At 36.4% G+C, this 23,350-nt stretch overlaps 1 protein-coding gene across 7 annotated transcripts in view; it reads right to left on the bottom strand.

Annotated features, from left to right (window-relative positions):
* LOC106875349 (tetratricopeptide repeat protein 29) overlaps nt 1-23,350 on the bottom strand; it is a 36,811-nt gene that overhangs the window by 9,011 nt on the left and 4,450 nt on the right. For all 7 annotated transcript variants that reach the window (XM_089354908.1, XM_089354916.1, XM_014923440.3 and 4 more), the window contains exons 2-5: nt 17,964-18,169; nt 13,657-13,871; nt 9,307-9,492; nt 5,707-5,919 (exon numbers count right to left, since the gene is read on the bottom strand). In XM_089354908.1, coding sequence (XP_089211034.1) covers nt 5,707-5,919; nt 9,307-9,492; nt 13,657-13,871; nt 17,964-18,151 — 802 coding nt within the window. In that variant the 5' untranslated portion in view covers nt 18,152-18,169. The remainder of the gene's footprint in view (nt 1-5,706; nt 5,920-9,306; nt 9,493-13,656; nt 13,872-17,963; nt 18,170-23,350) is intronic.

The following is a 23,350-nucleotide window of genomic DNA, read 5'->3' as shown; positions in this document are numbered from 1 at the left end:
CAACATTCTCTCTATAAACCCTTTGACATTCAAATTACTCTGTCAAATGCAATACTTATTCATTCATGTTGTTTTGATTTAATCTTGCATTATCTCATAGCTTCAAGATTTTGATGATGTTCATTTTTAGAATGATATTGTAGGGTAGGTGTGAGGGACCACATCTGACCAGTTTGAACATAATCAAGTAGAACATTTTGGGTTGGATATGGCTGGTTTAAATACTAAAGGGTTAATGATCAACACTTTGAAAGAAAATTATTTAAAATTAGTAATGATTAATTTCAGATCAGAAGATAAAATTACAATCACTTCTTCAATATCAGTCATTATGAAGGATCACACTGAAATTGTTCATATCACATATTGAAGCTGAAAGAAATTAATTAGAACAAATTTTCTGAATGTTATTGAGGAGCAAGTTGTTACATTAGCAAGACAGATACATCATTACAAGATGGAATGATGATCTCTTTGTCGCAGTCAAACATTAATTTTCTAAACATTTGTTTCTCATGGAATTTTCTCTCTTTAGAAAATTTATCTTAGTTTGTCTGAGTGACAAACTGGTTATATTTCCATTTCATAGTTGAGGCATTAGCAGATGGCCAACTGTAAAACCAGATATTCTACCAAAAATTATTTTATGCTTGTGAGGAAATGAATGTAAATTATAAACAAATGAAATAACATATTCATATTTTCAACCATTTTTGTCAAACAGCAAATACAAAATATAAGATTGCTGCCTAAATCTATACACTGTTGAGAGTGTAACATTGGATTTGAAGCTGCATTTTGCCACATACGAATTTCAAATCACAATTCAATCATGGTTTGATCATGTGAACAACCAAGATTTTATCCAATCAATGGTTGTTGTTTATGGAATTGTTTTTTAGCCTGTCTGGAACTTTCCATGAACAAAGCCTATAAGTACAGTCAATTTAAGTGCCAATATCACAGAATGCCACAGACATCAGAGCTGCTATGACGTTCTCCACTCTCACCAATTTTAGAGTGTCTTGGGTTGAGCTTTGAATTACACACTCTCTATAGCTATTCTAACAGCTGCACATTCAATTGAAGATATTAAAGAAGAAGACATGACATGGCACCTGTATATTTGCTTAGTATGTCAAAACCAGCCCATGAAACTTTGAACAGACATTTTTCTTGCATATCATATTATGCTATTTCCACTTTACTGTTTCTATTAATTGTAATGCATGAATATCCTTTCATACTAATGCAACACAATAAATTATGTTCAAATGTTTATGCTGTGTTGTGAAATTATTACAAGGAATTTTCTGTAAACTTGGTTTTATATTAGAACAGCATGCAGCCTAAGCAATATCCAGATACCTATCAACCACAGTTATAATAGTACAGAGAGATTAAACTTTTGGTTATCCTTCTAGTTTCAGTATCATTTGAAGCCAATATAATGGATTCATTGTTTTTTCTCCATTAGAGTACTTGAAATCAGCAGCACAAACTGTTGTAACATACAGCATTTACATGGTTATTCAATCTGTTAGAAATAGCAACCAAATTCTCCTCAAATCACAGCTTCCCCCTTTTAAAAAGGAAACACGTTAGATAACATACATTTCAATATATTTTAAAAACAGGATGGTCACAGATGGAAAACTCTTTTAAATAGATTTGCTCCATCGCATTGAGCTTGGGTTAAATTACAACTATACTGTTTCTTTTCTGTTATGATGCATGGTACACATACGTATATGTACATGAGATGATGATGATGATCTAGTTCTCATAGCTAAATCTATGGTGGAATCGGAGAGGGAATTGCAGACATGGAAGTTAACCCATGCTCTCTCTCACACACTTTCTCTTATCATCTCTCATCTTTCTCCTGTCTGCTGAATAATTCTACTGTTCTGTTGCTCTTTTTCTGCACTGTCGGTCACCTAATTTCCCCTGTCCTTCATATATCAAGGGTTGCCCTCCACTCCTTGTACACCAGTTACCACACCCACCCCTTAACCCTACTCTTCCTTGCTTTCCTTATTTATCATCCCTCAATCAACACTTGGTCTTCGTTCATTATATTCGTCCCAGCCCCCATTCCCATCTCTAACCACTTCTCGCTCTCCCACACATTCTTGCAACTTCTGCCCACCAGCATTCCCAGTTCTCCTGTTCTCATTCACCATAGCCTTGTACCACGAGGGTCCACCGTGACACCTTATCACCACTGTTTTTACCTCTTTCTAGCCCACTATGATCATTATCACCCTCTTCTCTACAATGTGAGTAGCTAAGTAGCACCTCCACAGCAAGAGACCTATTCTGTTCGAGTTCCTTCTCCAACACTTTAGCCCCTCCTCACCTAGTGTTACACCAACACCACCTCCCTCTCTACCGTAGCCCCACTCAGTGAAAGAGGTTTCTTAGTCTTGCAAGTTGCATGGCAATCTCACAACTGCTGGTGTCATGAAAAGAAGCACTCAGGACATGCTGTGAAGTGGTTGGCGTTAGGAATAGTAACCAGCCATAGAAGCCATCTCAAAGCAGATATTAGTGTAAGATGTGGTCCTCAGACCTGACAGATCCTGTCAAACCAGCTGACCCATCCCAGCATGAAATATGGATATTAAATAATCACACACACACACACACACACACACACACACACACACTCACACACACAAAATGAAGCATGGCTCAGTGGTTAGAGCATTGGGCTCACCATAACGAGGTAGTGAGCTCGATACCTGAACTGGGCTTGTGTTGTGTTCTTGAGCAAGACACTTTATTTCATGTTGTTCCAGTTTATTCAGCTGTAGAAATGAGTTGCAATGTCACTGCTGGCAAACTGCACTGGCCCTGGCCTTTCCCTTGGGTAATATCAGTGTCATGGAGAGGAGAGGCTGGTATGCATGGGCAACTGTTGGCCTTCCATAAACAACCTTGCCTGGACTTGTGCCTTGGAGGTTAACTTTCTAGGTGCAATTCCATGGTCATTGATGACCAAAGTGGGGGGACCCCGATCCCTTATCTGGTTGTCAATGAGGAAACTAGGGATAGATGAATGGTTAGTGAGAGCTGTGCAAGCCATGTACAGGGACACTGTCAGTAAGGTGAGGGTTGGCAATGAGTACAGTAAAGAATTCCGGGTAGAGGTAGGGGTCCACCAAAGGTCAGTCCTCAGCCCCCTCCTATTTATCATAGTCCTCCAGGCAATAATACAGGAATTCAAGAGAGGTTGCCCCTGGGAGCTCCTCTATGCTGATGACCTTGCTCTAATTGCTGAGTCACTATCAGAACTAGAGGAGAAGTTTCAGGTGTGGAAGCAAGGATTAGAATCGAAGGGCCTTAGAGTCAACCTAGCTAAAACCAAAGTCCTAATAAGTAGGAAGGTAGAAAACACACAAACCTCTTCAGGTAGATGGCCCTGCTTGATCTGTAGAAAAGGCGTAGGTAGAAACTCTATAAGATGTACCCAGTGTAAGCTATGGACACATAAGAGGTGCAGCAATATCAAAGGAAGGCTAACTAGGAAGATAGTTTTGTATGTGGCAGATGCTCAGGAGCAATAAACACTGAAAATGTGCAGAGAACAACTTCTGCCACATTCCAGGGAGAAAAACTAGAAGTAGTTGACAGAGCTTCCGTTACCTAGGTGATCAAGTCAGTAGCAGGGTTAGGGTTAGGGTTAGGGTTAGGGTGCCAGTGGCACATAAAAAGCAACATTTGAGCGCGATCGTTTCCAGTTTCGCCTTACTGGCACTTGTGCCAGTCGCATGTGAACAAAACATTGGACTGACTCTTATGCAGGTGGCACATAAAAATAAAACCATTTGAGCATGGCCATTGCCAGTACCGCCGGACTGGCCCTCGTGCTGGTGGCACATAAAAAGTACCCACTACACTCTCGGAGTGGTTGGCGTTAGGAAGGGCATCCAGCTTTAGAAACTCTGCCAGATCAGATTGGAGTCTGGTGTAGCCATCTGGTTCGCCAGTCCCCAGTCAAATTGTCCAACCCATGCTAGCATGGAAGGCGGACATTAAATGATGATGATGATGACGATGATGATATATGTACATAATGTAACAATGGTTGTTAAGGTGTTGGCTGCCAGTATGCAAGATGGAAGAAGAACAGCATTCATACTTTTAAGGAAATATTTATTTACTGTTACTTAGTATAATGTCTTGCCTCGATGGACAAGTGTGTGTATCATATAAAAACCATAGAGTTATCTTATATGTTGTTGCTGGTTATGTTTGATCAACTGCTAGCTGCCCAACTAGGAATTAGAGGAAGATAGAATGAATGTTAAATGTAGGGAGTCGATAAAATGATACCTTCATAGTGCCTGACACTTAAACAGCAGTGGTGTTGTGATCAGACACTGTATCATAGTTGATATTCTCACTGGTCAGCCTTCTCTCAGTTGAATTATCTCACTAACTGGATTTTGTTTGTGGTTGCCTCCCTGTCATCTCCTTTTTGCCAATTAACTTTTGCTTGGGAATTTTCTGTATATAATTATCGCAAGATCGTTAGAAAGAGAGACATACCGTTATCTAAACAATGGGTATTTTGGGAAGCCTATTGTTCTGTCAATTTAAAACCACCCCCTGCATACAAAAGGTTAGCAGGGGTCAAGTGGTAAAGACATAAATCGGCTTAGGGAAGCTATCTGTTGAATGTCACTCTTATCAACTTAATGTTTCTCTATCGGAAAAGTCCATTGTACAGTTAAGTGAAATTGGGCAATTGAGGATCGAATCCATGTCATGCTTGCATGATCCACTACAATAATATACAAGCACACATACATACACACAAATATTGTGAAGGAATCTGGCCTAGTGGTTGGAGTATTGGACTCATGATTGTAAGATTGTGGGTTTGATTACTGGACTAAGTAGAATATTTGTCATTGAGGAAGGTACTTCTTTCACATTACTCCAGTTTACTCAGCTGTAAATGAGTACTAACCAAGGTTTTGCAGCCTTCACTTCCTCCAGCTATCATATCCTCAATGTGCTAGATCAAGAATGTGATGACAAAGAGGTTGTTTATGTCTGCTCTCAGCTACACAGACACCTAAAACAATTAGTGAAAGCATGGTACATGTTACCAAGCTATACTCCTTGTCTTACAAGTTACTTGGTGACCCTGCCAGTGTTGGTGCCACAGAAAAAGCATCCAGTCTACACTGTAAAGTGGTTGGCATTTGGAAGGGCATCCAGCTGTAAAAACCATGCCAGAACTGACCTCACATGTGCTGGTGCCACATAGAAAGCACTCAGTCCATTCTGTAGAGTGGTTGGTGTAAGGAAGGGCATCCAGCCGCAAAAACCTTGCCAAAACAGATACGGTAATCTTCTACCTGGTTGACTCCTGTCAAACTGTCCAACCCATGCCTGCATGGAAGACAGATGTTAAACAATGATATGATGATATATATATATATATATATATTACATACATACATATCATCATCATCATCATGATGTCTCTTTATATGTATACATGTTTCTTTATATATACATCCATACACACACATACAGTTAGGTAAACAGAGTCAGAAGGAGTTAAGTGTCCCAGCTATGGATATAATGTTGTGCTAGTGACTCTCTTTGATGGGTTGCTTTTGACTCAGTTAGTTATAACACATAGAAAAACATGTAAAGGAAAAAAAAAAAAATAATAATATTTACTTTCCACTGCTTTTTCATGAGCCTTCAGTAAATATTGTAAAGAACTGTCAGAGCGTAGATTCTTTTCCATGTTATTTGCAATAATGGTATAAATGTCACACAAATGAAGAGTTGCTTGGGTATTCAAATTAACGTTATTGTTAGACACCCAGTCTTTATCAGTGGTTAAATGATAGTACTTCTCCATATTTTCCATAGCTTTGAAATATTCACCTGTAATGATAAAAAATAAAATGTCACTTTCAAAAGATTTCTCACAGCAACAGAATATTCTAATTTCTCATATGCTGAAGGCTTCTAACATTGGTACAAAGCTACAGATTGAAAGAAAGCAGTTGATTTAGATGCTTCTTTCTCTCTAGTATTTCACTGGAACTAAATTTTCTAGAAAGGTGAAAGGCAAAGTTGACCTTTGATTACAGATTTGATTTTGAAATGTAGAAGGATGAAGCTACTGTATTTAGTGACATAAAAGACACATGGGTATATTAGATTATGCACTCCAATTTCAGCAGTATATATTCAGGAAAAATAGTTTTTAGTGCATTAAAGCATGTAATATTTAAAGCAACTCCACATATAGGACCTGGGGTGATTTTTTTTGAGACATTAAGATGGCATATAAGTGTGTCGTATGTGTTATCAAATACAGTAAGTATTATAAGATATTTATGTGTCGCATGATGATATGAGAATATTAGATCAACAGCATAGGGTGGTGAACTGGCAGAATCGTAAGCAGGCTGGGCAAAATACTTAGTGGCATTTTGTCTGTCTTTATGTTCCGAATTCAAATTTTGTTGAAGTCAACTTTGCCTTTCATTCTTTTGGGGTCAATAAAATAAGTACCAGTTGAGTACTGGGGTTTATGTAATCAACTTACCCTTTCCCTGAAATTGCTGGCTTTGTGCCAAAATTTTAAACCAATATTAGAACAATATCAACACTGTGCTTGACTAACTGCTTCTAAATTCACCCATGGCTCCCTCCTATTTTATAGCTTATATCTTATTCTAAGCACTTTGTCCAGTTCTATAGGACTGTATCTTTCCAAAGTTTCCCATCCTACTCACATTTCCACTCTACTATCATGTCATCCTATAAGTTCTCTCCGAATTTTGAATAAAGAAAATGAGTAATCAAATGTTATATTTAATTGAAATTTAATCATCAATGTACTTTCTCTGATTATCCCTGACTTCCTTCCATCTATTTACAAGCTTTTTAATCCCATCAATGTATAAAACTCTTTTGGTTTCAAAGCAAACAACTCTGAAATGTCAGTTTCGACCTCCTCCTGGCTTGCGAAAATTATGTCCCCACAAATGATTCTGTAAACTATGAAACAAATGGTAGTCTAAAGGAGCAAGGTCGGGAGAATAAGGTGGATGAGGAATTTTTTCCCAACCGAGCTCTTTGATCTTCTGTGATGTGATCTTTGCAGTGTGGAGTTGCGCATTGTCCTGATGAAACATCACTCCTTTTCGATTCACTAAAGCGAGTCTTTTTTCTGCAAAGCTTCATTCAAATACTCTAATTGCTGACAGTAGACTTGAGCATTGATTGTTGCATTAGGTGGTAACAATTCCAAGTGAATTACTCCTTTGCAATCCCACCAGATAGAGAGAAGAACCTCTTTCCCATGAAGTTCCCTTCTCGGTTGTGGATGAGCGTTTTCCCTTTTACCAAGCCACTGTTTACGGCATTTAACATTTCAACAGAAGATCCATTTTTCGTCACAAGTCTATCCAAAAAGGGTGAAATGAGTTTGCGAGAATGGAGAGAAGAGTAGATGTAAACTCAGGATTTGCAGTTGTTTTCGGACAATTCATGAGGCACCCATTTTCCAAGTTTAGGAACCTTTCCAAGTTGTTGAAGATGATGATGAACAGTTGTATGGTTTGAACTAAGCTTTATTGCCAATTCTTCAACTGAGAATGCAGGATTTTCTTCAAGTAATGCCTCAAGGAACTTATCATCAAACTCAACTGGACGTCCTGTTCGATCTTCACCTTCAAGGCTAAAATCTCCACTTCTGAATTTTGCAAACCATCTTCTGCAAGTTCTTATATTCAAACATTCTTTCCCATAAACTGAGTGTATGTTTCGAGTCACCTTTGCACACATCATCTTTAATCTAGTTCACTTCCCAAACTTTATACTAAAGAATTCAAAGATGGCACCCATATAAAAATAATAGTTAAGTTAACACTAACATATTCAATGCATGGCGCATTAAAAATAAACCAAAACTAAAAACAAAAGAGTGTGGTTAAGAAAATAAAACAATATTTGTTAATGACTGATTTTAATTACTATTATTATGTTAAAATCACACTGGAGCCAACTTTGCTTTTAATTCCCTTGAGATTGATAAAATAATATCTGCCAGGTGGGTTGAGTCACTTACTCAGGGAATATATAAAACTATATATAAAAATATAAGACATTAAAAAATTTCAGTAACACTATGGAGTTCATAATAACCAGCACTGGATGAAAGATAAATTTTCCCCAATATAGTATGCCAGGATACCACAGTTAAACATTCTTATGAGTTCTGGCACTTAATCTTGATGGTTTGAAGAGTTGAAGCATATAAAAATAAGGTTACTATTAAGTGTACTCTCCAAATAAACAACAAAATGTTTGTATTAAGTCTAGGACAACCACATGGTTTCGGGTTAAGTCCCACAGCATGGTACCTCAAACAAGTGACTTATGCTATAGTCCTGGGTCAACTAATACCTTGTGAGAAAATTTGGTAGATGGAAACTGTATCGAAGTCCACTACACACACACACATGCACACACATCTGTATATATCTGTGTGTGTGTGTGTGTGTGTGTGTGTGTGTGTGTGTGTGTGTGCATGTGTGCAGGTCTTTGTGCTTCTGTATGTCTCCACTGCCACTGCTTGACAATTGTTGGTTTGTTTACATCCCCATAACTTAGTGGTTTTGACAAAAGAGACCAAAAGAATAAGTACCAGATATTAAAAAAATAGGTATTGGGGGAAATTTGTTCAACTAAACCCTTCCAGCAACAGAAACAAGTAAAAGATAAAGGATTAAATTTGGACACAAGATTTTTTAGCTGTTGGTTCAACAATACCTCATCCACTTTGACAGTTTATACTAACATCAAAATGTAATTTATGTGGAGGGAACGTGTGGAAGGGGTAGACCCAAGAAGACATGGGACAAAGTGGTGAGAAAGGATCTTCAAACGTTGGGTCTCACAGAGGGGATGCTGTACTTGAGAAGACACGCCAAGCCAAATAGAATCGTGGTTCTCCTTGCATACTGGCAAGTCTCCTACACCCCTCTTCAGCTGAGAGATGCCACATAAAAAGCACCCGAGCCAGTGCTATGTAAGTGCACCCATGCTGGTACTTTGTAAAAGTACCTGTGAAGTGGTTGGCACTCTGTACACTCTGTACAGTGGTTGGCATCCAGCCATAGAAATCATGCCAAAACACATGGAACCGAAGCAGTTTTTCAGCTGGCCAACTTTTGTCAAACCATCCAACCCATGGCAGTATGGAAAACAACTGTTAAACGATGATGATGATGACGAAAACAATCTATCAGTACATACCACTGTCTTTCAAAGAAAGTGCAATATTACAAAATCCTTCAGCATATGTTTTGCCTCCATCTGTTCGTACGAGTCGACTGACTTCCAGACAAGTTTGGTGGAAATGGTCTGAGAGCCACTTGTCATCTTTACAAGTGAAATAATTGGCAAGCCACAGGCGAGCATCATAAGCTTTGCGGTAATCCTCTGGTGAGAGAAAAAAAAAAAAAAGTGAAAAGAGCAGCAAATCATTATGATTATTTTAATCTGAATCATTATTTTCATTTTTGTAATAGCACCTGTTTTTTTTTTAATTATCTTCTAGTGAGGTTAAACGTTCTGCAAAATTGCATAGCAAAAAAAAGCATGATGATGATGATGTATATCAAACTGATCAAACCTACTATTTTTCTGCAGTTGTTGCAATCTCTCTGTAACATACTTCAACATATAACACATACACTCTTTTGATCTATGTGTGTGTGTGTGTGCGTATGAGAGAGAGAGAGAGAGAGACTCAACAGTAATTTGCTCATTAGATACACCTTTTTTTACTCATTAGATACTTTTCTGACATCATTAAATATTTTGAAATGATGAACTAATCACCTATTTCTAATTGAAGTTTTGTAAAAGCCCAAGTTCAGCAGATTTTACAGTAGTATCTAGTTCAATACTTCACACCTATCAGATCACATCACACAAGGATCAACAATTCCTTTCATTCTTTCAGAGTCAATAAAATAAAGTAGTATTAGAAGTCGTAAATAATGCATATGTGCTGTAGAAGCTACACCATCCCAGATGTGTGAGCATGCATTCTTATTTCTGTTACAACCTATACATTAATGAACTATTTACTCTTTCATGAGCCAACAAATGGCCAATGTAGTCCTTTGATCTGTTAGAAATAGCAGCCAAATCTCCTTCAAATCATACTCTTTATTCCAAAACAATAACACTTCCATGTGTGTTTCCGTTCACTACTGCTGAGCATAAGTACATCAATATTGTTTCAGAAACATTTCTCCTAAACTATATTCTCATCCATAACGACATACTGTCTTGCATAACACAAAACGTTCTCATCTCCTGGCTAGATATATCTGATCTTTATCTCATCTAACCTCATGATATCATCCCTTACTCACTCACCTTTCTTTTGAAAAGTTGTGACAAGAAATTTAAAGATGAGACCAGCTTCTCCCTAAAAGTAGGACTAGAGGAACATGATAAAACCACAATCAATGAGGAGACAGAAAAATGAGGTATGACTGATAATTTATGGAAGGGAGCATGCATTCTTATTTCTGTTACAACCTATACATTAATGAACTATTTACTCTTTCATGAGCCAACAAATGGCCAATGTAGTCCTTTGATCTGTTAGAAATAGCAGCCAAATCTCCTTCAAATCATACTCTTTATTCCAAAACAATAACACTTCCATGTGTGTTTCCGTTCACTACTGCTGAGCATAAGTACATCAATATTGTTTCAGAAACATTTCTCCTAAACTATATTCTCATCCATAACGACATACTGTCTTGCATAACACAAAACGTTCTCATCTCCTGGCTAGATATATCTGATCTTTATCTCATCTAACCTCATGATATCATCCCTTACTCACTCACCTTTCTTTTGAAAAGTTGTGACAAGAAATTTAAAGATGAGACCAGCTTCTCCCTAAAAGTAGGACTAGAGGAACATGATAAAACCACAATCAATGAGGAGACAGAAAAATGAGGTATGACTGATAATTTATGGAAGGGAAAGGGAAGTGGGAAACCACTAGCTCTTGTGAAGCAAAGTCAAGATAATAGATAGGAATCAGCACTGGAACTGAAAGAATAAACCCATATACTAGGCTTTGGTAACTTCCTCAGTTGGTCTACCATAAAGGCCAACAACATATGAAAGCCTTTAATTAAGAAAAGAAAATGAAGCCTAATGTTTTTAAAAAAATGATTAAAACTTCTAATTAAAACTTCTAATTTTCACCCTGATTGTTTTACAGGGCATTGACATAGTAAGTCTAAATGTTGATTATACTGATACACTGGTAAAGACCCCTTTTGGTCATGAATGACTATAGGATTGCACTGAGAAAGTTAGCCTCCAAGGCACAAGTTTGGGCAAGGTTGTTTATAGAAGACCAGCAGTCACCCATGCACACCAGCCCCTCCTCTCCATGTCACCAATTTTATCCAAGGGAAAGGCAAAGGCCAATACAGCTTAGCAGCAGTGACATCACAACTCATTTCTACAGCTGAGTAAAATAAAATGTCTTGCTCAAGGACACAACACACAGCCCAGTCTGGGAATCGAACTCACTATCCCATGATTGTGAGTCTAATGCTCTAACAACTGAACCACGTGCCTTCACTAATGCTTAGTGTACACTGGTACACTAAGCATTATACTTCACCATAAGGTCCCACACTGGTTGTAGCGTGGTGGCTTGCATGCCTTAATGACCCTGAGAGCTATACCAGCAAATGCTCAACAGATCAAAGGACAGAGACCAAATTAACATGGACCATCTCTTTCCAGAGGTAAAAATGGGTTTGTGTAGGGCCAACTCTGTTATCTAACAAAACAAAAATAAAGTTACTGAATCATTCTTTTATTCTTTTACATGTTTCAGTCATTTGTCTGCAGCCATGCTGGAGCACCACCTTAAAGGGTTTTAATCAAAGAAATTAACCCCAGGACTTATTCTTTGTAAGCCCAGTTCTTATTCTTTTGGTTTCTTTAGCCGAACTGCAAGTTTTAGGGATGTAAACACACCAACATTGGTTGTCAAGTGATGGTGGTGATGGGGGAGGAGACAAACACAGACAGATACATATACATATATATGATGGGTTTCTTTCAGTTTCCGTCTGCCAAACCAACCACTCACAAGGCTTTGGTTGGCCCAAGGCTATAGTAGAAGATATTTGCCTAAGGTGCCACACAGTGGGACTGAACCCAGAACCATGTGGTTGGAAAGCAAGCTTCTTACCACACAGCCATGCCTGTGCCTATAAAATAAATGTGTCCCAGGTGTGGATCGAACTCACAACCTTCAGATTCCTGTGATTTCATGCTTGATTATGAGACTGACATACTGCCTACTGCACTGATTCAAAAACAGGACCTGGAAGAGAAAGGCCTTCTCTTAGGGAAACATATAATGCAGTGCAGCAAAATAGGAGGGATTCTGAGGAAAAGCTGAAAAGGCAGGGATCTAACAAGGAAATAGCAATAAAGACAGCCCCAGAGTCAAGAACGGTGGAAAAATAATTTATCGAAGGCCTTTGTTTCATTAGCGAAGGGTTTAAGTGAACCAGCAAGTATGATACTGGTATACAATGTTTAAGTGTTGTTTACCTGATGGGTGTGAGTTCAATCTCTGGATTAGTAAATCTATATATTCTGGTTAAAGTAAAATTAGTGACATTTCAAGTATGAGAATAACTAATATGAGAATCTCCCTGGCATGAGCAATGGAGTGAAAACATCTAACTACATGATTTCAATAAAGAGTTTGATTCAAACCTCAGTGAAAGGTAACATGCATCTGAAGAAGGCCAGAGGGTAGAATGACTGAAACATTGTGACTAAAACAACTAAGGTGAGGACATTAGTTCAAATATATGCATTTCATCATCATCATCATCATCATCATCATCATCGTTTAACGCCCGCTTTCCATGCTAGCATGGGTTGGATGATTTGACTGAGGACTGGTGAAACTGGATGGCAACACCAGGCTCCAGTCTGATTTGGCAGAGTTTCTACAGCTGGATGCCCTTCCTAACGCCAACCACTCAGAATTCCTCATCACAGATATTTAGACAAATATATATACACACACACACACACACACACATACATATATATGTGTATATAAAATTCTGTATATCATACTTAATGTATATATACCATCGAAAGTTTGGAAATTGCAGTATTTATCTTGAGAAAGCATCTCATATATCTGTATTGTGTTAAAAAAACACAGAAATATATGAGTAGCAAGTAAAAAGTGTTCAGTAGCAGTAGTGTTTGAACTGCAAAATACATATTTCTGCTTCATTGAGTGTCCTCAATAACAAGCGTCCACTTAATAACCATTTGCTAAAGTGTGATATTTGCTTCCTTAAGATGAATACAACAGTTTCCTGGACTTCAACAGTATATCACCATTATGTATGATATACAGAATGCTATTTTGAACTAATACTGCTTCCATTGCTAATAACAAATATATATATATATATACATATATATAATTAATTTATGAAGGTGTTATTAATTCTATTATTATCCAATGTAACTATTTTAAGAATGATAATAATATATATATATATAATTATATCTAACCTTTCCTTGTTGCTGCTTCAGCTTCAGTTAAATAAGTTCTAATTACTTCAAGTTTTTCCATTTCATCTTCCAGAAAAATCTGATTAGCTGTCTCTAAGTTCTCAGTGTTTAATCTCTTCTGTTTTTGTATGAGATTGAAAATTTCATCAAATGACTGATGAAAACCTTGAGACAGTAACTCGACACACATCAAGTGCTTGGATGTTTTCCAAAAGCTACAAAAATAATTAAATATGAAAAAGAAAATGAAATACAGGTGTAGGTGTTGATGAGCGGTAAAGAAGCTTCCTAACCATGTGGTCATGGGTTCAGTACCACTGCACAGCACTTTGGGCAAGGGTCTTCTACTATATCCCTGAGTTGAAAGCCTTGTGAGTGAACTTGGTACTAACACTGTAAGATACCATCAACCCAAATACCTTAATTTATTGAGTCTAGAGGAATGTAAAATAAAGTTGGTCTTGGCAGGATTTGAACTCAGAATGTAAAGAAATGGAAGAAATACTGCAAGGCTTTTTTTTCTGGCACTATCAACTCTGCCAGCTTGTTGCCTTTGCTGCAATTATAATAAAACCAAAACATGCTCAAAATTTTCTCCCTTGCTTTTTATTTCATTGTATTGGTCTGGAGATAGGGTCTCTGCTCATAGCCTTTTTAGATCCTCCAGTGAAATAATTAAAATACGAGTCAATATTAATGTAGTTTTTTCCCCCCACCACATTCTTTTTATTTTTCTTCTGCAAACCCTGCATTAAATATTAACATTGACACTGACTTAATTGTTGTTAATCATAGTACATATATGTCCTGATATATGTACATATATGTGTTCTAATATATAACTTATACATGTTAATTATAACCTGTCTCTAGATGAGAATGCAAGAAGTGCATTTTAAGGGACATTCAGCATCCCATTTTTTCATACGCTGTTAGCATGTTGTTTATTAAATAAGCATAGTTTTCAGCTATACGATTTCCAAGAAAGTTCTGTACAACTAACACGAATGAATCCTATGTCGTCAGCTCAACTGGATTCAGTTTACCTCTGAATTTGCTATCAGACATCAATTCTCTGATCTCAGGTTCAATGAAAATGCCTGCTTTCAGTTTTGGGTCACTTTTCTCTGCACCAAATTTTACTTTTAGGTACCGAAAGCCACAACCATCATGTGTCAACACTTTTACAAAGTTTATCATGAGGCCAAGTTTGATGTGAAGGGGTAAAAAGAAGATCTTTTGCGGGTTTAACAGTGGTATGTGCTGTACATTGTACCGATTGACTATGCGCTCATCTCTTTTAGGCCAATCTTTTACAGTCTAATGATTGCTGTCATCACGGCTGTTCCAAATATACAAGAAGCACATATTTTTGGTATATCCCAGCTGCAGTCCTAGGAGAAGGGAAATCACCTTTAAATCACCACAAATATTCCACTTATGAACTGAGTAATTAACACCTTTCAGAATGAGTTCCATCGATTCATAAGTTTTTTCCATACCAACAACTTGACCCACAGGAATGGAAGGTTTTTTATTACCATTACCTAACAACACAGCTTTGAGGCTAACCTTACTCAAGTCTATAAACAATCTCCAGTTGATAGCCACATGCACGTGTCCTAGTTTTTGCATGAGTGCATTAACATGAGTACAGAAACAAGCATTATTTTCTTGCTTGAAAAAGATAAGCCTTCATGGCAAGAATGGAAAATGGAAAATGGAAATTTTTGTACCTTTCTGTAGGAGATTCCATTGCTGTAGTCTGGATCTCAAAACTTTGCCTTTTTCCTTTGACAATGCTAGGTCGCTTACTAAATCGTTCAAATCTTCTTGATTAAACAAGTGTGGGCCATTTTTTTAGAATCGTCGATGGGAGAATCAGGGGGTTCATCATTCGACATGTTGAGGTCTTCAAGTGAATCATGTGAGAAGGGAACTGGGACAGGGTTCTCGAAGTTATGTGGGACTGGCTTTAGAGCCAATTTACAATCTACATACACAATTTTTGCATTGGTTTACTTTGAGAAACCTCTAATAGTAGTCATGCAAAAGTAACAACCAGAGATATGATTCGTTGGCTCAAGCCATACCATTGGTACAGCAAAAGGCATTCCCTTCTGTTTTCCATTCAGCTACTGTGTAAGTCCTGCATGGTGCAGCATATATGAAGTGCTCACCCCTTTACACCAGAAATAATATTTATAGGCAGTTTTTACACCCGAAATAATATTGATAGGTAGTTTTTAATTTGGTGGCAATGTTCTTCTGCTGGTCACATGGAGCAAATTTTCCACAGACATAACAACAGTTGTCTGGGTGATTCATGCAGCCTCTCCTATTCATTATCTAACACAATGAACACAGTTAAAACAGGAGAGTGAGAGATACACATACCAAACATGACGGCAGTGCAAACAAGACTGAGAGTGACCAAGAATAAACTGACATATTTGGCATGTGTTAAACTAAATAATGAACTTTCTCATCATTTGTTTTATTGTTGTTATTTCTTTAATTTTGAATTAAGACTGCTTTCATCTTAGCAAATTTTATAATACGGCCTATATCTAGCAGAAAATATAGTTATAACATTGTATATAACTCAAAGTCTTGACGTGCTAGAAGAATTCTGAGTGTAGATTCAGAATCAGCATCCTTGATGTAGTCTAAAATACATGCTTTTACCCCAGTAGCAAAATCTTTGTTGTCCAGTGTTATAGATGGTGAGTTGAGACATTGAAAGAGTGTTAGCAAAAGAAAAGGGTGCTATTTAAAAATATTGAGAAGCACTGATATACGCTTATCAAGGCACTGTGTCTGAATGGATAGGCAACATAAGCACATGTTAGCATTGTTGTTAGTGATTTTTTTGCATCTATTTTGGCCTGTATAGTATTATGTTAGTATTTGGAGCTTTGTAGATGTGTCCGGGATTTGAGGGTGATTTAACATGTAGTAACAGGGTCTGTGTGAATTGGAGTTATACTATTTCTAAATGTTTTTTTTTGTATTTGTTTCATTTTGTAAGTGATCTGTGTGTAGCCTATGATTATGGAAAGTGAACTATTTTGTATTCTTTGTAATTTACTGTGAAAAGATGGAGGTCTATAAATGATTTTTACAAACAGAAGCAACAGCTTTCTAAATTTCTTCTATTCCTTTTTTACTCTAGCTATCATAATATGACAACTACCACTAACACCAACTTTGTAACCTTGATCAATGCTTCTCAAACTGACAAATAATAGCACCTGCCCAAATATATGAAAACTTTTGTTTTCCACTCTGCTTATTAATAAGAAGACAAAATAAAGTTTGCAACTATATAATTCTTCTCCCTTTGACAAGGTGTTGGATAAATTTTAATAGTTGTTTACCCCTCTTTGTCTTCCCCAATATTATGTCTTCACAGGACATCCCTTGTAGGGCACACTGATCAAGGTAACAGGCACCATAGGCTATTTCTAGCAAGCTATAAAAACAGTTCTTTGACATTATTTCATGGGTGTCACTACAGCTGAATATTCTTGTACCTCAAATATATTCTAAGTGTTAGTTCCCAGTCAATCTGTCATAGATGCTTCAACACCTAGTGTATTCTTAGTTAGCACTGACAACACAGTGTTGAATTCCTATATGCTAGGATTAAAGCCTATTGATTTCCATTGACTAGGCATGAAAGTCAATTTTTGAAACTGAATGAGTTATAGTTGACTGATTTAATCTTTGTGGGTATGTGGGTATTTTGAAAACACCGCATGGAGTGATGACTGTGTGTTGCATAGTTACAGGTTGCCCTTTGGCAAGGCATAGCACCCATTCAGCCACCCTGCTAGGGATATGGCAAAGTCATGGAATTGTAGCATGGTGGATTGTGAAGAGGTAGTGGAAGAGCTCAACTGAGCCAACGGTGCTTCTTACATTGAAGCTGAGCAGAGGAATCCTAGAAAATCAACAATCAACAACCCTAACCCAAACTCTATCATGAGAGTAACTGCAATGCATCCATAGGAGTGGTGTCCATGGTTGTGTAATAAGCTAATTCACTATGACTCAAGCTCTCAGTTCAAATTCATAATAATGGAATTGGATGGCGACATTGTCATGGGAATCCACAAGAGCAACACAACCGAAGAGAGAGAATTAATCTTTAAAAAAGCAAAAATTTGATCTAAGCAATATGGGAAATCAGAATATACCAGGATAAATTTAAATAATGTAACATATTTAGTCTAATGTTCCTATTTTCAACCAACTCACCAACCTAATGAAATAAATCATATCAAAATACAGAAATATAATACTTGGCTGTTTCTTTTCTTGACATCAAAGGTAATTGTTCCCGCAGGTTTAGTTGCTCCATAAGTAATTGTCTTTCTTGTTTGCTGAGTGGTACATTTAAAGGTTGGAGTAGTATTTTTGTTTTGGGAGAGATACTTCCAGTGACCGCACCATGAGACAGCCGTTTGTCATGGTCCAAATCTAATGTCATTTTTTTTTTAAAACCAATCTGAAATAAAACAAAAAGAAATTTGGTGATTTGAAAATGTTTAAAACTTAAAATATAATTTTTTTTTCCTTTACAAATCATTAGTCAGAAATGAAGTTACAGAAGCAACAAGTTTCAAATTTTTGGCACAAGGTTAGCAATTTTAGAGGAGGGGTTAAGTCAATTATATCGATCCAAGTACTCAACTGGTACTTATTTTATTGATTCTGAAAAGATGAAAGGTAAAGTCGACCTCGGTGGAATTTGAACTCAGAATGTAAAGACAGATGAAATGCCACTAAACATTTTGCCTCGTGTGCTAATATTTCTGCCATCTTATTGCCTTTCATACAGAAGTAACAGGGTGATGATATAGTATGAGAGCCAACTGTTACCAACAAGTAGTTGAAGACAAAATGTGAAAAGAAAATTTCAGAAGGATATAGTTTGGGATAAGATAGATTGGGAATGTATGTACTCTTCAGTTTTTACAATTTGATACAGGACACCTTAGTGGAATCAAATGTGGCTCTAGTAGTGGTAGAAGAGAAAAATCAAAGACACAACTCATGTGCTAATAGAGGTGTTAGTAATTTACTTAAAAGTTGGACTGCTTTTTCTTGGATGGAGTAAAAGTGTGTGTATGTGTGTGTAGTGGGACCCCTGACCAAAAATTCAAACAATATTGGCATAAAGTAATATGGGTTTCTAGAAGATTAAAAGAAATTCAAAACTGAAGTATTTTCAGGCCCTACAATATTTTCAGTCCTTATGAGCAATGTTTGCTGTCTGAGGAATATTTTGGTGCATGTTTGGCTCATAAGTATTTGGGATTTGCTCTCTTGAAACGATTAGTATATTTTGAGCTCAAGTTGTCTAACCCCAATGCCAAATGATATATGAGGGAGTGCTGAAAAGTTCCTGGCTTTAAGGTTGGGGGCTCAACCTTCCAAGTTCTTTTGCAGGGTTTAGAAAAACGGAAGGACTACTGCAATACATATGTGAATTTGAAAGGGGAATATGTTCAATAAAATCATAACTAACTGATCCTCCTGTATTTTCTTTTAGCCAAAGTCAGGAACTTTTCAGTACCTCCTCATAAATGAAAGCTATTTTGAGGTAGCATACAAATGCAGAAATGTAGTTGGTGATAATAGCATGAAGTTCATTAGTGTAGAAAGAAGGAAGTTTGTTGAGCTTATTAGGCACAAGTTGATAGGATGGGTTAGATAAGTTGCTTGTAAATATACTTGCTTAGAAGAGGAGAGCCAATGAGAAGTGTCTAGTCAAGGCTGGACATAGGAAACATGATTGAAAGCTTTTAGCATGTTAGGACAACAGTTTTACTTCAGTGAGTTTTCTACTGAAAGAGAGTATTGTTAAAGAGAGAGAGTTTAAAAAGCAATGAAATCAAAGTTCATTTCAGTAACTGTCTGTTTTAGGTAAACGATGGGCATGCTTGTTATTGTGCTATGACAATGGGATAAAAGAAGGGCAAATGAGCAAGAATTTCCTATTTGTGTAAAATGAAGTGAAAGCCAAATATGGATTGACTTGAGGATACTACTTCATCATCATTTAATGCTGGCATAGACTGGATGGTTAGACAGGAGCTGGCTAGGCAGAAGACTGCACCAGGCTTCACTGTCTGCTTTGGCCTGTTTTTTATGGCTGGATGCCCTTCCTAACACCAACTACCTCACAGAGTAGATTGAGTGCTTTGTATGTGGCACCAGCACTGGTGAGACCTGTTTGGGCATGGTTTTTATGGCTTGATGCCTTCCCTAATGCCAGCCACTTTACAGAGTATCCTGGGTGCTTTTTATGTGGCACCAGCACCAGCGAGGTGTGCTTTGGCATGGTTAAGAAATAGGAGAATTCTGGGTTAAGAAATAGGTAATTTGGCAAAAAAGATCTAAATTTATAAGTGAAATTTTGATGAAGTTATTTCATATCATCCTTATCATTTTTTCTTAACATTCCTGGGTTTTGTTACCTCAAATATGTTCTATTGTTATTAAAATTGTTTTAGAAGCATATTTTGTACAAACATAAACATCTAGTTTTCTAAATTGCCAAGAGAATGTTGTTTCTTAGAGGTTTTTTAACAACAATACACTCTTGCAGGTTTATTTTGCAATAATATCAAACATAAATAAGGTTGTATTAACCCTTTGGCATTTAAACTGGCCATATCCAACCCAAATGTTTTATCTGTTTTATGTTCAAACTAGCCATATATGGCCTCTCACACTCAATAATATCATTCTACAAATAAATTATATCATCAAAATCTCAAAGGTACAAGATAATGCATGATTAACTCAAAATAATGTGAATAAATAAGTAGTACATTTGACAGAGTAATCTGAATGCTAAAGGGTTAAATACTGTAGACCAATCAAATGGACTTATCCATCCCATTTCAATGTAAAAACTTATTAAAAGTACTTCCTATCAAAGGGAAAAACTTCTACATCACTAACATGTTTATCTTTTACCAGAACTATTAATAAAGATTTCATATAATTGAAGGTATTAATTTTTGGAATAAGTATTAGTATAGGCTGCAAATATAAGAATGCAAACAGTAAAATGCTACAAAATTATTAAAACACTAAAGTAGAATGTTTTATTGTTACAAAAAGGTTTATGTTATAGACAATAAGAAAGGCAGTGTGTATTACTGTTAGAAATATGACAAGGTGTTTAGAGCAGAATAGGCAGAGTGTATTATTGTTTATATAATGAACAAATAGAATTAATACAATGCAAAATAGACACATTTCTATGGTTTATTTTTCTCATGTATGTTCCAAAATATTCATGAAACTGTTTCATGACAGAGATGGTTATTGCCAATGCTTGTTTCAGCTTGTTTCTTGATAAAAAATTTGTTTCAGTTGAAGAAGACATAAATTTACTGTGTTACCACCTATACATGGAACATGTATGTTCCAAAATATTCATGAAACATAGTTTGCTGAGTCTCAAACATTTAAACTTCTTTTAATTTGGCTTTTAACACATGATTTGTGGTTGTTACAGTTATTAGATATACAAAATATAGTTCAGTCAGTTGAATATACCCATTTACTTGCAAATTCTCATGTTTAACCCTTGTGGAAATATTTACAAAATTAAGAAACAACACAGCATCCATGACGTTTGGAAACATCTTTTCACACTTGCAATTGCTGAAGCATGGAATAAACTATCCTCATCAGTTGTTAGCTGTCAGGACACTATATTCTTCAAAACTTCCATGTTTCCTGAAATTCGCCAGCAATGTCCCCATTTCCTGTTTTTTTTTTTATTAATGACTTTAATGACTTAGTCTCTGATCACTTACTGTGTCTACTCCATGTACTGTTCATGCAATTTTAGTTACTTTTTCTATTGAGTTGTAGTGTACCTGAGCACTGAATACAATAAATTCATCATTATTACTATATATGTGTCTTCCACACATCACTAATCTTGAAAGTATTTTGCAAATATTGGGAATAATGTAGCCTTACTTTTATTTGAAACCACATTAGTAATATTCACATCATTTGAGGTATTTTTAACATCATTCAGTTTTCATTACTTTTTGTTTTGCTTTCATGATTATCAGTTGCTGATTCCAAGTAATCTAGAAGAGGTCTGTGCAGTAACCTTATGGAACCATTTCTCGCAGGTTTACTGGATGGCTGAAAGAACAGTACTTCTTAATCATGCACCTAAGGCTGGATTAAGATCCACAGAGGTCCTAAACACTTAAAGATTTTGCTGCCCCCATATATATGTAATTCAAAATATAAAATATTAAAGCATGAAATAAATTTTTATTTTTCAAAATGAAAAAAAAAAACTAACAGTAAGATGGAAAATAATGTTTATTTTTGTATAATTCCACTTTATTTATATTTGGAAAGTTTTCTCCTACTTTTTTTGCTAAGTCTTTAATCCTCACTATGACATATGAACACATCAAAATTATATTTCTGATCATATAAACTACTTTGAATATTATTTTAGCAAATCAGTGAGCTGGCAGAAACGTTAGCATGCTGGCCGAAATGCTTAGTGGTATTTTGTCTGTCTTTACGTTCTGAGTTCAAATTCTGCCAAGGTCAACTTATCCTTTCATGGTTGAGGAATTAAGTACCAGCTGTGTACTGGAGTTGATCTAATTGATTGGCTCCCTCCCTCAAAATTTTGGGCCTTGTGCCTAGAGTAGAAAAGAATATTATTTTAGCAAGTTTAAAGTAATTTCTTTTGTGCTGTAAAATATTTACCATTTCTGTGCTTCATCCCACTTTATACCCTAATGCCATGCTTATTTTGCTTAATGGTCAGTCTAGCACTTCATGCATGGTTATATAAGTGGAACTCCAAGTACTCATGCTCTCTCCTTCAGCAGATGGAGCCACACCAAAATGACAGAGATGCTTATTGCCAATGCTTGTTTCAGTTAGTCTTGATAGAAAATTTGCTTCAGTTAAACATGACATAAATTTACTGTGTCACCACCTATATATGTTGATTTCCATTCTTTTATCTCAGCATTGGACCCAAAAAGACTCAATTTTAAGAACATACTCATTACACTACTTCAGCACATTTAACTAAGTTTTTGTATTTTATGAATGCTGTACTTGAAAATTGTTACTTTTCTCTGTGTCTATTATTGTCCCATTCAAACTTTTACTTCTCGAACTTTTGAAAGTAAGCATGAGCTATTGAACTGCATTGAATTATTGTAGCACTTAGATTGGTAGAGGTCCACTGCTTGGTGGTTCATCGAAACTAATGCATACATACATACCTGCATGCATACATATGTACACACACACATATATATACATACATACAACCAATGGTAACTTTCTGACCAGCCATAACCACAACTACATTAAATATATATATATCAGGTTGGTGCAAAGGTAACGGCTGATGTTTTAGAAAACAGTTTTAGATAGTATTTTTTAAAATTGTGCCTCTTGCAATGTTTTAAGAATGTCACAATGAGTAATTTATACATTTTTCTTTCAGATTCTGATTGTATTGGCCATAATCTTCTGCTATATTCGAACTCATGTTCGTCCCATCTAAAGTTCACATCAGATATGTCTTACTCTATGAGTTTCATAAATGTGTTAATGCAAGCACAGCAGTAAAGTATCTTCAGAGAGTTTATGGGGATGATGTAGTGAG

This window comes from Octopus bimaculoides, chromosome 1, assembly GCF_046866305.1.
Source record: "Octopus bimaculoides isolate indiv1 chromosome 1, ASM4686630v1, whole genome shotgun sequence".
Lineage (NCBI taxonomy): Eukaryota > Metazoa > Mollusca > Cephalopoda > Octopoda > Octopodidae > Octopus > Octopus bimaculoides.
This window is presented reverse-complemented; position numbering and strand designations above follow the sequence as displayed.